At 46.5% G+C, this 15,108-nt stretch overlaps 1 protein-coding gene across 3 annotated transcripts in view; it reads right to left on the bottom strand.

Annotated features, from left to right (window-relative positions):
- Nucleotides 1-15,108, bottom strand: part of Eva1c (eva-1 homolog C) — a 72,576-nt gene that overhangs the window by 12,532 nt on the left and 44,936 nt on the right. For 2 of the 3 annotated variants that reach the window (XM_036203135.1, XM_036203137.1), the window contains 2 exons: nt 12,904-13,056; nt 804-947 (listed from right to left, as the gene is read on the bottom strand). In XM_036203135.1, the coding sequence (XP_036059028.1) occupies nt 804-947; nt 12,904-13,056 (297 nt within the window). The remainder of the gene's footprint in view (nt 1-803; nt 948-12,903; nt 13,057-15,108) is intronic. The other variant, XM_036203136.1, reaches the window with a different exon arrangement.

Below are 15,108 nucleotides of genomic sequence, written 5' to 3'. Positions count from 1 at the left end.
CTGAAACCATTTTCAACAAAGAAAATCCTATCGCTTATCTGATGTGAATGCCATAAACAAGGATAATTGAGAGAAGAGGTCTGGGGTGCGTGAGGTGACTCAGCAGTAACCGGTTGAGCAGTGGGGCTCTGTCAGCAGCCAAGTGGGGCAGCACCCTTAGTGGCAAGCACCTATGTTAATGGACTCTAAAAATGTCCGTTCCTTTGATTTCAGCTAAAACCGTTCTGGGAAAGAGATGTTGTGGACAACCGAAAGTATTCCTGTCTGTCATTATCAATATTGCTGATGTTTTGAGATAGGGACGTCTGTGTAGCCCAGGCCAGCCCTTGATTTCCCAGCACTCTTTGCGCCTCAGCCTCCTGAAAGCTGGGTGTGCAGGTGTGCCCTGCTATGCTCACTTCCTTCTGCCACCTCTGACATGAACTCCAGAGGAGTCTTCATCCACCATTCCACCTTTTAAATGTCTACCCCAGGATCCTGAGCTAACCCTAGGAATGTGTCAGCTATCTTTCTGTGAACTCAAGTGTCTGCTTGCACTGTGAACTCAAACTGAGCATGCTCAGTACTGTGGACTGCCCCCCATGTGCTTTCCAAGATGTGCAAGCTGGAATGACTCTTGTACTCCTTACTTGCTGCGGGAAGCAAATCTCTCTCCATTCTTCCATCTTTCCGTTGTGCTTACTGGCCACGCACTGCCTACTCTGTGCCTACAATTCAAGTGTCACACACACTCCTGTTTGAACATGGCTCCCATTCCCCTAACAGGCATGTGCTCATGGAGCCGGGTGAGGGTTTATTCTTACCACATGCGTAGGCAACAGTGAGGTATTTTCTCACTCCTGGAAGACAGGGGCTTCCGAAGTGGTAATTATCGACGAGGACCTTACATCTCTGCTTCCCATAGCACCTCCTGGACAGGACTTGTAAAGCTGTGTAGGACAGGCAGTCTGGAAGGGAAGGGGCAGTGAGAGCGTCAGGCTGGTCTACACTGGTCGCCACACAGCTGATAGCACTTGCTATACATAGAAGCACAGAGCTGCACTTCCGGTAAAACAAAGACTGCTTCTCTGCTGATCTAGCTCATTGAATCTCCCAAGATGCTCTGCACCAGCTCGGCCATCAGTCTTCAGGGAGCCCTGAGGTTGGCCTAAGGATCTGCCATCACCACTTTGAAATTCTGATGTAGTCTTTGTCAAAGCACCTGGATGTTTGCCTTGCCCTGGGCTTTGCACATCTGTAATTGGCCGTGGACATAGAGCCCTGAATGGGGCTCACTCTTAACTTCATGACTACTGCGCTTTGAAAGTTGTCCCTGTTTAAGACTTTCTTCTACACAACCACAAGCTCCATGTGGGAAAATGTCTACGTTGTTCATCGTCTAATTCCCACTGTCTGGCCCACTGGGGTGATATTTTATCTGTGTGCCCCAATAAAGTTTATCTGAGGGTCAGAGGACGGAGCCAGCCACTATAGGAAAGATAGAGGTCAGGCAATGGTAGCACATGCCTTTATTCCTATCACTCAGAAGTCTGGATCTCTGTGAGTTCAAGGCCACACTGGGAACAGAGCCAGGCATGGTGGTACATAACTTTAATTCCAACACTAGTTAACCATGGAGGTCTGTACAGACAGACAGGAAGTGACAGAGCTGGGCAGGAAGAGGAAATGATGTAGCTGGGCGGAGAGAGGAAATGAGATGGCAGAACATATAGGCATGGGTAGACAGGAAGTAGGTCTCTTTGGCTGAGGATCTCCAAGTAGTAAGAATGTGGCTGGCTTCATTCTGCTTTTCTGATCTCTTAGTTTTAACCCCAATATCTGGCTGGGGGGTTTTATTAATAAGACCGTTTAGCAATTCGTCTACAGGCCCACCTTAGGACCCCAGTGAGCAACTGATAACAGACGGTATAACCAATAACCAATGCAAGCCCTGGGATGCTGACGGGAAGCCAGGGCCACACTCTTGCATTTCTCAGCCCTCGCAACTTTGAGCTAAATAAACTCCTACTCTGTACTAGTTCCTTGGTTTCTGCTCTTTAATAACAACAGAACACTGACTACAGCTACAATCACAGACTGGTGCGTCTGCCGTGGTTAAGATTCCCCACGATTTCAGCAGCAGGGAAAACACAGTAGTCTTTAAGAGTACAGAGTCAGGCTGGCCCCTGTCCTTCCAAAACCTCAGTTTCCCTACCTGGACAACAATGCACTGGCGCATGGGCCAGTGTGGTCATCAGCTGACACCCTTCATGGACAGTATCTAGTGTTGGCACCCAGGGGACCTGGTTACCATCACTGTCATGAAGCCACCTGGTGTTAGACGTCACTACAGTCTGGCTCTCGAATGTCCCCCCACAGCCTTCGCGCTACAGAATTACTCCCCAGCTTGGTGCTCTAGGAGGTAGACAGGCCTAGAGGAAAGTCCTCCAGGCATCAAAGGCATGACCTTGGTGGAGGTGCTGGCCCCTGGCCCTTCCTCTTCCTCCCTTTTTGGTGTCCTGGTCATGAGGTGAGCTCTTGGCTGAACCAGACCCCCACCGTGCTGTGCTCCTCACCACAGGCCCCAAAGCATGAGGGCCAACCAATCATGGACTGAAACCTCTGAAACACAAGGCAGCATAAACCTCCCTTGTGTGTCGATGACCTCAGGTGTTTTGTGACAGTACCAGACAGCTGGCTGGCCCAGGAGGGAAAGCGGTGTTTGTGACAACGACCGATGTGGCTTTCACAGTCTTGGTCTACATCGTCTGCCTACTTTGTTCCTGTGAAGGGAAAACAAGTATACAATACATTCCCAACTAAGGCTTAAAACAGAGGTGTGGAGGGGGGTGAAGGGGATCACAAAGATGGCAGAGGCCATTTGATCAGTAGGGAAGAGCAGATCCATCACCCCAACGTCTGGAGAAATCACATGGTTTTAAAATGGAAGAGTATATGTGAACTTGCTTGGTTTTAAAACAATTTTTATGAGATAGTGTCTCATTCTGTAGCCCTGGTTAGACTTGGACTTGTGGCAGTCCTCCTGACTCAGTCTCCTAAATGCCAAGGTGATAAGTGTGAGTCATTCTTGGTAGTTTCCTTAATGAGTTCTGTTTGTTTCATCTTTGAGACAAAATCTCATTGTTTATGCCAAGCTAGATTAGAACTGGTGATCCCCCTGCCTCAGCTTCCTAAACCTTGGTATTATGGGCCTGGGCTTCAGTTCCTTAACGCAAAAATGAAGTCTGTGTTGAAGCAGAAGCCAGTGTTTGAATGGTGAGAGTCTTGGGGTATGTTTTTTAAAATGTAAAAGTTTCTGCAATAGTATCCAAACTACTCCTGGTATAACTTAGCTTTCCCCAGACACTTCGGAAAATTTATCCTTACAACATTCTCCCATTTTACTTTCTTATTGCTTTGGGGGTGCATAAGGCTGAGTAGATAGTTTTTTTGTTTTCTTCAGAAATGTCACTACTATTTAGGCTTCTGAGCTGAGAACATTTAACAGTTTAAAAAAAAAAAACTGTTCAGGGGCTGGAGAAATGGGTCCACCCTAAGTTTGGTTTTCAGACCTACACTGAGACCCTGACACCCACTTCTGGCCTTCTCAGGTACTGTACACACACACACACACAAAAATAAATAAATAAATAAATAAAATAAAATAAAATAAAATAAAATCTTTTTTTAAAAGTCCTATTTCTTCTGAGGCACAATTTGTATGTATACACCAGACTAAAACCAGCCCCATGCCCTCTGACCTCTCTAAGTAGGAAAGTCCGTGACTCTCCAGGGAACACAGATGGGTCTAGTCCCTGCAGAAATTGCCTGTACAGGGGAGACTGTGCCTGTGTGAGCTTCAAAATTTGTCTTAGAAATCTTAGGTTTTAAAATACAATTCTTATTTTTTTTCTTTTTACAAAATATATGTGAGTTCATATTTTAAAGTAAAGATAAAAGAACACTGGAAAGAAAAATTCCCCAGTAAACCTAGCTCTTCCGGAAGGAAATCCTCCTGAGCTTGTTAACCTGTCTGAGCTGGGTGTGGGTGCACACACTGGGAGGTGTGGACAAGAGGATCAGGAATCCGTGACCCTTTTTCAAAACGAAAGAAGGGCTAGAGAGATGGACCAGCAGTGAAGAGTGCTTGCTGTTCTCACAGAGAACCCAGCTGTGTCCCCAGCATCCACACGGCATCTCACAATTGTCTGTCCCTCCAGTTCCAGGACATCTGTCACCTTCTTCTGACCTTCATAGGCACCAGGCACACACGCACATATATGCAAGCAAAACACTCACGCACATAAACTAAACGAAGTAAATCCAGAACTTTTTTAAAGAACACCCTTTTGCCACATTTCTCTGTATAAATCTACTTCCCCCCAATGGTGTCACGCATATTTAACTTTGCATGTGACTCTTCCCCTCTATTAATATATTTGCAAACATGTAAACGTAAGCTTTATTTTCAGATTTTTATTTTTAATTATGTATATGTATATAGACCAGTGTGTGTGTGTGTGTGTGTGTGTGTGTGTGTGTGTGTGTGTGTGTGTGTGTGTATGAAGCTGGCACCTGCAGAGGTCAGAGGTCTTGGGCCTGTCCAGGAGCTGCTGGTGTCACAGGGGGTTGGGAATCTAGTTTGGGTCCTTGGCCAAAGCAGTGCATGGTCTTAACCACTGAGCCATCTCCAACCCCATTTTTAAATGCTGTCCTGTTTTTCATCGGCTTGTAACACCCTGTGGGACATTCAGACGCTCCCCCCCCCCATTTTTTTATAACACAATAAGCAATGTCACATTGAACCCTCTTAGAGCTAAATATTTGTATGCAAATATGGGACTTTCCATGGGAATTCTTGGTCATAGATTGCTCTGTCAAAGAGTGCCAGAACGTGAACTCTGTGACACTCTGACAAGCTATTACTTAGGGAAATGGTACCATTGTGTACTACTGATGGAAATGAATGTTCTAGAAAGCTTATGCTTCTCAGAGCTATGAAGAAATAAATGCTTGACCATTTTGGGGGGAGGGGATTGTTATTAGTGTTTTTTTTGAGCCAGGGTCTCATGTTGCCCAGGCTGGCATCAATATGGCTTTGAACTTCTGCTCCTCCGGCCTCGTCTCCCCAAGTACTGATGTTATAGACATGCATCACCATGCCCAGTTTATGAAATGCTGGGATCAAACCCAGAGCCTGGTTGGTGCATGCTAGGTAAGCACTCTCCCAACTGAGTTACATCCTCAGTCCACCCTGAACATAGTCTTAAAGACTAATAGAAGATAGAAACAACCTCCCAGGTCTAAAATATGAGGACCCCTGCTGATAGACTCTGAGCACACTCCATACTTTAGTGAGAGGACTTCCCTTGCCTCAAAGACTTTATCACCAGAGAATTTATCTTAGCCGTGACTTCAGGAAGTGGCCAAGGTAATTCAGGGCTGACTCAGGGCTGGCTGTGCCCTTATTGATGCTGAGCTCTGAACCATTCCCGGGATTTTGTTGTTTCTTTAAAGGTGGTTATTTCCCACCCACACAGGCTTTTCTGGCACCCTGTCGCTGCCAAGCTCCCTCCTCCCCAATACATGTGATAACAAGATGTTCGACCATTTGAATTCTTACTTTTTGGCAATTGTTTAATGCTGTGACTGAAGTTAATCACTCTTGCAAGTCAGTGTTTATTTAGATAATTGGGCTGGCTGCTCTTAAGTGGCCCTGTCTTGGCAGTGGAGAGTTCCTGGCACCTTGATCTTGGCTGAAAAGTCCAGGCCTGCCCACACTTGGCCTTGGGACAGCCTTAGCTTCGCCTTTGAGGTCCATTGTGTGGTTTTTCATTCTCTTATTAAGGAAATAGCAGAATCCCTGGAGCCCACCCAGAAAATGTGACCATAGCAGGAAATGACACACCGTGGTGGAGGCACACCCCGGTGCGGTGCCGGTTCCCTGGGAAGGCTCCCTCCTGGCTTGAGTTAGAGGGCTGCTGTGACTGGTGCTCACAGGACCTGTGATGGCCTGCTGAGCTCACCTCCTTCATCTTCCACTCTCTCAGAGGAATTTAAATGCTAACAGGCCCGGCTCACTTCGAGATCTTTCAGAAATGCCTCCGGCTGGGCCACCCTCAATACAAAGAACTCAGACCTCATTGTGTTTGACCCCTAGGATGGTAAGATGTCACCTTTTGTTGTCACTTACGGGTTGTGACCATCTGCTTTGATAGTCATTTGCTAGGGTAGCAGCAAAGCACCCCAGACTCTTGCCTGGAAAGTTCTGGAAGTTGGAAGTTCAGCAGGGCTGGCTTCCTGGAGCCTCTGGCTGGCTTGTCTGTCTTCATGTGGCTTTCACACTGCACATGCCTGTGTCCTGAATTCCTCTGGTTATAAAGGCACAAATCTGATCGGGTCAGGGCCCCCTTGAGTGACCTCATGTCAACTTAATCTCCCCTTTAAAGAGCCTATCCCTAAGTAAAGGCAGATTCTCAGGTACTGGCAGTGAGGATTTCAGTGTGTGAGTGTTAATGGGCCATCAGACAGAAGTCAAGACGGTTTGCAGCCATAGTTATCTCCAGGGATTTATGTCCACGAATACGCTCTTCCCACACACACCAGGCCCAGTCTATGCGATACAGCAGAAGAGAGATGGCTGGCTTCTTATTATTTTACACCCCAATCCCAGGAGAGGCCAGCTGCTACTTCACGAGGACACCCCGGGCCTCTGAGGGGAGGGACAGAAGCCTGTTACGACAGCCAAGGCCAACTTCTCATCTATCAGTTGGCCATCTTGAATGCTCAGCCCTCCAACCAGAGCTGTAACCTCGGGAGACCTCCCCACACTCAAGGCAAGAACCTCTGCTCTCAGCTGCCCCCGAATTCCTGTCCCACAGAAGCCGCAAGATGATACGTGTTTTATCAGAGTCCATTAAACTGTGGAGTGTTTTATTACATAGCGATAGGAAATGAATACACAGGTTGATATTTAGGAATGCGTGGCTGAGTGGTGGCTTTGAGACAGGGCAGTGAACAAGAGTTAGGAGGATCTTGAAGAGAATTTTGGAGAAAATTTAGGGGTTTTGATGGAAATCCCAGCATATATGAATGGGTACAGCAGGCTAGATGTTCCCCCAGGTGCCAGGCCTGCCCCTTTGTGTATTAAGCAACTGCCTCCTTATCTTTCTCTATGCTAGGCCATATGAATACAACTATTTACCTGCAGGAAACATAGATAGTTATCAGACATCCTACCCTGGACAAGGCAGTGATGCGCAGCCAACACTGATGCCCTCAGTGCTTGGCCCGGGCTGCTGCCTTTCAGATGGGATGTGGGAGCCACTGTCTTCTCTGCGGTCCCAGAACACAGTTGAGGTAGGGGTACTCTCACAGCCTTGTACTCAGTAAGACAGTGTCCCATCGATAGCCAGGCTCTGGGCAGCCCTGGGGATGCTTATCACAGCACAGCGACATCACTCCTGTGACATCACACGTAAGGGTGGTACACACATGGAGTGAAATCTACCATGGGGGAGGCCTCTCATAGTCAGTTTCTCTTGAAATGGTTCTACACATGACATAGACAGAATCCGAAGAGATCAGCACTAATGGAATACTATTTTTTAAAGGAGACACAAAGTTGTAGACATAAAGGAGATAGGATGGGAGGTCCAGGGGAAGTGGAATGGAGCTAGTAGGAGGTGGACAAGAGCAAAATACATTGTATACATGTGTGAAAATTTCAAATGATAAATAAAATGTCACTAAAGAACCAGTAGCCAGCTGTATGTAGCAAACCCAAGCTATAAGTTCAGAAATACTAGAATGTGGGTCATTCTCTGCTCTACCAGGACTTGAAAAAATTTATGAACTTGTTCAATCAATCAATCAATCCATCCATCAACCCATCAAGACTCTAGCACGGAGGAGAGGGGGAGAAAGGCTAGAGACAATATGTACCTGTGCAAGTGTGGGGACATGTCCACAGTCATCTGTCATCCAAGGAAGGCAACGTAAAGCAACAGTGCAGGGCTGTGTCTCAGTCTTAAGCTGGAGACCTTCAGGGAAATCTAACATCAGACAGCCAAAGTTGCAGGGCAACCCAAAATCCTGCCTCACCGTTTATACATGCAAATTGGGACACATGTGCTTGTACATACAAATTGGTAAGTTTATGCATATAAGTCAGGGAGCACTCTGATGATATAAACAGACCCCACCCTCTTTTGATATAAAACATGTGGGAATTTATCCCAAAGAAATAGCCTATAAAAACCACCGGCACACAGTCTACAAAATGTATTCTGAAACTCAGAAGCAACAAAACCCTCCCAGTAGGGAATCCTCTGAGCAAGATGGTAGGCAGTGTTGGGGGTTTTCCTGGCCAGACAGAAAAAGACAATTGCTATAAAATTGAAGGAAAAGAGGCCAAAGATAATTACAAAATTTGTTCTGAGACATCAGGGCTTAGAAGAAGTTCAGAAAAATAAATATCTTGTCATTTGATGGGTAAAGCTGTAGCTGAATCTTACTGTTATTATTGTTTGATGTTGTTACTGTGTTTGTGCCAAAGACAATGATGTTTTAGAAAGTTTGAGGAATATCTTCCTCTCAGTCTTTGAATGCTGAAGCCATGCTGAGCTGTTGTGGAAGCCTTGGCCACTATGTGCCTGGCAGGCCATCTCAGCTCCACCAAAGCATGGGCTTCCAGGGGTGTGTGCTGAGTCTAAAGTGCGTGGATCCACCAGACTTCAGCTCATATGCATAGGAAAATATACAAATCAATCTTGAAAGCCAGATGCTCTGGGACACCAACCACAGGGCTCCCCTTCAGAGGCCCCTGATGAGAACCAGCCCTCAGTTCTCATGTGCGCATCCATCTGAGCCCATGCCAGGTCTAGGGTGAAGGCCAAATGTGCCTTTCCCCTTCTTCAAAGCCATGCGCCTGGGCCTCGGGAATGGCTGGAACAGCGAACAGAGATCACACACACACACTCACACACACACACACACACACACACACACACACACACACACACACACTGGCAGCCTATGGCCCGGATGTGGACTGTAGGCATGTTTTCTTTGGCTTGTTCGGTGTTTTAAAAGTTGGAACATTTCACTTTTTTTAAAACCTGGATTTCCAGCATCTCAGGAGAGCTCAGAGGCTGTGATAACACCAGGCCCACATCCCAGCCTGCAATCCAGAGTCAAGGATAGGCACTGCGCCATGCTTACAAGGAGCTCTGATTCATTCACCCACCAAGAGTTCACAGGGCTCCCATCCTGTGACAGGCACCACTCCGGTCGCCGAGAATCCCACAGACAGAGTCCCTGCAGAGCTGGGCCTCTGGGAAGATGAGCCACCCACTCATGGCATGGAGCTTTCCACCATGAAGATGAAGTTGGCAACGACAAAGCTCTGTTCTGGCAGGTGGTAGGGAAATCTCTCCATTCTGGCATTCAAGGTGACTCCTAAGAAGCGTCACAGAACTGACCACACCAAGCTGTGGTGACAGAACAGCCCAAACAAAAGAACAACTTGTGCAAAGGCCTGGGAGCATGAGAGGTCACAGAATGCTCTAGAGGTCATGAGGGAGGGAAGTGGGTAGAGAGACAGGACCACAGCTGACTTCTAAGTCTGGTGACAATGGGCAGGGTGCAGGATTCTACACAGCGGGGGTGTGTCTGTTCAACTTAAGTGAAGTCTTCCAGACGCTGCTCAGTACAGAAAGGAGGGACCTGGTGGTCCTGATGAGAGCTGCCCAGAGAAGGCTGGGAGCCAAGAGGCCAAATTGGAGGTATGCTGTCACCAGGGAGAGACCCTGGGGTCAGAGAGGAGGTGGATGGGCCACCTGGGGAGACATGATGTGTGCTTTGTCAGTTGGGTGACATTTGAGTATATTTATGCAAAAGGGACAAACTGATGAGTTTATGGGGAGTTTTTGCCAGGTGAAGTCTGCAACCTTGATACAGTTTACCTGTCCAAAGAGCAAAGACTTCTTAGCATCCAGTTTGGTAAAGAAATGTGTTAAAACGCCTGCAAAGGTTTGCATCTTCTAAAAGATTTGTCTATTTTTACTTTATGAATGTATTCGCATGCATGCATGTATGAGCACCAGAAAGGACTAGAACCCAGGTCCTTTTGCTGGCATAGGAAGACTTTACCCACCAAGCCATCTCTCCAACTCAAAGGTTGGTGTCTTTGCATGCATGATTCTGACCTGAGGAATGAGTATGGACTTGAAGTTTCCATGTTTGATCTCAAGAGCCTTGACCTTCCCTTTTGAACCCTTCCCATTGCAGAGTACAGGAGAAAAGAAAAGGCCTCAGAATTTGACTGGGGGGTGATTAGTGCATGGAAGAGCTTTGTCTTCATCACTGTGTATGCTGGGGACGCTGTACAGAAGAGCTTGGTGAAGGACGGGGTCAGCAGGCTAATTTGTGCAGAGTTTAAACTCTTTATTCTGTTATGCTAAGCAAGGGAAGGATCTTCAAGCTACATACTTTCCTGTATCTGCCAGGTTATCGATGGTGTTATAGCAGTGGGCTGCCCTGAAGATCCCTCCAGCTCTCCATGGAAATCCATATATGTACTTTGGCACATACAAGCTCCCCCACATATAAACAAATACAATAAGACTGGGGGGGGGGCACTCAGGACAGAGTATGAGCCTCTGTTGTTATAGTTTTTAGTTACTATAATGAAATACTTGAGGCTGTATAACTTTAAAGAAAGAGGGTTATTTGACTCACAGCCTTGGTCCAAGGTCAAGGGTCCACATTCAGTGATGACCTTCTTAATGGCAGAGTCAGGAGGAAGCAAGGGGTTTCTTCACACAGCTTCACACACAAGTCACCCATTTCCAAGATTCGAAAAATGGGAAAGAATATTCACCCCAAGGTAAGACTGAAACTCTGCAGGGAAGACACTAGACCCCAACTGTACACCTGAAAACCCAGCATGGCCTGGATGCCAAGAGTTAGCACCCACAGAATCTACACCCAGGCCTTTTTGACTCCAGGCCTTTTTCCGGTTGTTCTGATCACAGAAACTGGCATCTATCCACACTAATCTCTCCAGTAAGTGATTTCACAGCCCCACCCTACATTATTCTTGTTCTTTGCTTCCTCCTTGGCCAGATGGAGAGGTTTTCAAATCTTTCCCTTTGGTCCTGAGTTTTACTATAAACCTGACTAAAAGCAGCCAATAATGGCCATGTAGCAGCAAAAATCTTTGTTGATTTGAAATCTCATTTACCACGTGTGGTGGTTTAAAAGAAAATGGTCCCCAAAGGGAGTAGCACTCTTAGGAGGTGTGGCCTTGTTGGAGGAAGTGTGTCACTGTGGAGGCAGGCTTTGAGGTCTCCTATGCTCAAGCTATACCCAGTGTTACAGATCACTTCCTGTTGCCTGCAGATAAAGATGTAGAACTCATAGCTCCTTCTCCAGCACCATGTCTACCTGCACACCACCATGTCCTACCATAATGATAATGGACTAAACCTCTGAAACACTAAGACACTCCAATGAAATGTTTTCCTTTGTAAGAGTTGCTATGGTCATGGTGTCTCTTCATAGCAACAGAAACCCTAACTAAGTTAATAAACAAGTCCATCATCTTTACGTGTGGTGTCCCACAAGTCTTAGGGTGTGGACACCCACACAGCAGGGCCCTTTGCTACATCATATAAGAATAGCCTTCTACCTGTTTTCTAAGGCTGACTTGTTAGTTTCTTCTTCACCCTCGTCAGAATTGGCCATAACATTTGCCTTAGAGCAAAAGAAACTTTTCCCAACCCATTCCTCCAAACCCCTCTGACCTCTGCCTGCTACCCAGTTTCAAAGCCACTTCCATATTCTCAGATATAGATATGGTAATAACCTCATATGCTCCCACAGCAAATTTGATGTATTAGTTTCCGAGTTTTGTTTTACTGTAATAAATTACCTGAGCTGAGTAACATTATAAAGAAAACAGGCTTATTTGGCTCATGGCTCCGGTCCAAGGTCACAAGCCTGTGTCTGATGACAACCCTCCTGGCAAAGTCTCATGCAGCACAGGGTACCACACAGCAAGAGACCGGGAAGTCTGGAGATGTCTGCTCTGGTCTCACTCCCTTCTTTCAAAGGATTCTGTCATGGGAGCTCCTCAGTGATAATCTTATGTGCCTCTAATCATCTCCAAAGTTCATGCCTCCAAGTGCCTCAGCAGCATTAAGTTTCCATCACTTTAATATCTCCCATCAGGAATTAAATTTTGACACATGAACGTTGGAAGACATGCAAGCTACATCCAGACATCACAAGGCCTTCAGGCATGTGCTCCTAGGAACAATATAGCATAACACATGTTTATATTTATATTATACGTGTAATGTTATAGAAGGTATTATAAACCATCTTTTGACATTGTGGTGTGGCATTGACATCTGGAAATGTGTTGGGCCTTTTTCACAGCTATTTTAGGATATGTGTGGCTGATGGGCAGCAAGGTGGACACTCCTGGTAACAAAGGAAATAAGCCTGCACCTGTTCAATACGGGAACTTTCCCCTTAAGTGTTTCCAATCTGTGCTTGGGTGAGCCCACACTGGCAAAACTCTGTCTGTGGAGAGTCTGCTGTTCCTTTCTTGCTTTCTTATGGCCTCCTTGTGCACTACTGGACGGACACTCTATGACTGGGTAGATTATTGGTCACTGATGAGCTCCCAAAGCCTAGAACCGGGCCCTGCATACAGCAGGTGCTCACTATTTACCTCCACAGAATGACTGAACCACCAATAGATTCAGGACTATGGGGCAGAGAGGCCACTACCGTGAGAAGGAGCTTCTGTCCTTGACTTCTCTCTGCTGCAGGTACCAGGCACACTTCACTGCAGACCCAGGACCACAATCCACTCAGACAACAGCCTAATTATAGCCCAATAAAATCACCTACCAAAGGGGGGCAGCAGCTCCGCTTCAGAGGAACAGACATCCCTCTGCTGTGTCCTCCGGCCGTAGGTAGCAGAGTAGATGTTGAGAAATCTGGACTCATGGCAATGCAGCTTCAGCTCCTGGTCTTCACACACAGTCTTGTTTTTTAATTCATCTGGAGAAGCAGAAACCAGGGACAGATTAGCCTGGCTAGGAAGGAATGCCCCAGGACCAGCTAAGTCGCAGCTGCTGGGCCCTTGTGGACCTGCACCCTGAGAAGGGCAGAGCAGGATGGCCCTGCCTGCCTGGTGTTTCAGGCCCTGCGGGATAGGGAGGAAGGAGCCCCTGCTGGAAGGAGGTGGGGAGCAACCAGAAGACAGAGCAAAGACCCCAGGAGTCACAGTAATGTGCAAATGGGAAAAAGGCTTAAGGCAGGGGACAGGGCCGCTCAGGTCCTGGAAAGTTTCTCCTGCTTCATTTTAGAGCAAAGATTAATAGGAGGAAGCCCCCAGGAAGTGATGGCTAGAGACTCATGTACTACAAGCCCTTGCCACCAACTCCACAAGCACCTCCCCACCTCTCTGAATCTGGTGTACTTTGTTCACAGAAGTACAGAGCGTGGCTGGGGTGCATGGAGTTCAGTTGGCAGTGTTGGCTTGCCTAGCATACATGAAGTCCTGCACTGAGTCCCCAACACCACATAAACCCGCCTTGGTGGCTCATGCCTGTGATCACAGCATGGGAGCAGTGCCGGCAGGAAGACGGAAGCTCAAGACAACACCCACATCCCCAGCTGTGGAGCAAGTTCCGGCCACTTGGGATATATGAGACCCTGTTTCCAAAAGGGGGTGGGTGCGGTAGCTCATTCTGGTAATCCCAGCACTCAGGAGGCTGAGGCAGGAAGATCTCTGTGATACCACAATGGAATCTCTCTTTAAAATGTCATACAGAGTTGACATTTCCACGAACTGCCAAGGTAAAAAGTCTTATTTTTTAAATAGCGCATATGGTAAAAAACCATCCATTTTAAACTTGTTTTATTGTGTGAGAATGAGTGTCACAATGCACTATGGACACCTGAACTCACCAGGTGCATTCCAGGAATTGAACCCAGGACATCAGGCTTGGCAGCAAGTGCCTTTACCCACTGAGCCATCTTGCTGATTCAAAGTTTATGAGAGAGAGAGAGAGAAAGAGAGAGAGAGATCGATCTATTTCTGGAAACAGATAGCCCTGACTGTCCTGGCACTCCCTTTGTAGACCAGGCTGGCCTGGAACTCACAGAGATCCACTTGTCTCTGCCTCCCAAGTGCTTTTTAAAAAGTACTAATTTCTGACAGTCCAGACACAGAAGACTGTGCAGCATCTGATTCCATTTATACTACCTCTCCCCTTTATCCAAAGTTCCTCTCTCCTGGATTTGAGTTATCTATAGTCAGCCACAGTTTAAAAGCATTAAATAAGCCAGGCGTTGGTGGCACACGCCTTTAATCCCAGCACTCGGGAGGTAGAGGCAGGCAGATCTCTGTGAGTTCGAGGCCAGCCTGGTCTACAGAGCAAGATCCAGGAAAGGCGCAAAGCTACACAGAGAAAACCTGTCTCGAAAAACAAACAAACAAACAAACAAACAAACAAACAAACAAAACCAAAAAAAAAGCACTAAATAGAAAATTCCAAGAGACTGCATGTACATAACTTTCATTGGAGTAATTGATATTGCTATTCTACTTTATTATTGCCTAACTTATAAACTAAGCTTGGCCATAAACATGAGTGTATAAGAAGAGACATAGTTGGGCTGGGGATATGGCTCAGCAGTTAAGAACATGGACTGTTCTTGTAGAGGACCTGAGTTCGATTCCCAGCACCCACATCAAACAGATCACAATTTCTCCAGAGGGATCTGACACCTCTGGCTCTGTGTACAATTAAATTCACATGAACATACCCTCCCCCCTCATACACACACACACACACACACACACACACACACACACACACACATGCATCATTTTGTAATTAAATCTTTAAAAAAAGATTTTTTTTTTTTTTGGTTTGGAACATCCACTGGGTTCTTGGGTTGTATACCGCACACACCAAAAGGAACAACTATGCTTATGTATAGTTGCATGTTATATATATTATGGATCAATAATGGGGATATGCTCTGAGAATATGTCCTTGAGTGAACATTGTGGACTACACGTACAGGAGTCTAAATGATATA

This window comes from Onychomys torridus, chromosome 12 (genome assembly GCF_903995425.1).
Source record: "Onychomys torridus chromosome 12, mOncTor1.1, whole genome shotgun sequence".
Classification (NCBI taxonomy): Eukaryota; Metazoa; Chordata; class Mammalia; order Rodentia; family Cricetidae; genus Onychomys; species Onychomys torridus.
Note: the sequence above shows the minus strand (reverse complement) of the source record. Positions and strands in the feature narration are given on the sequence as shown.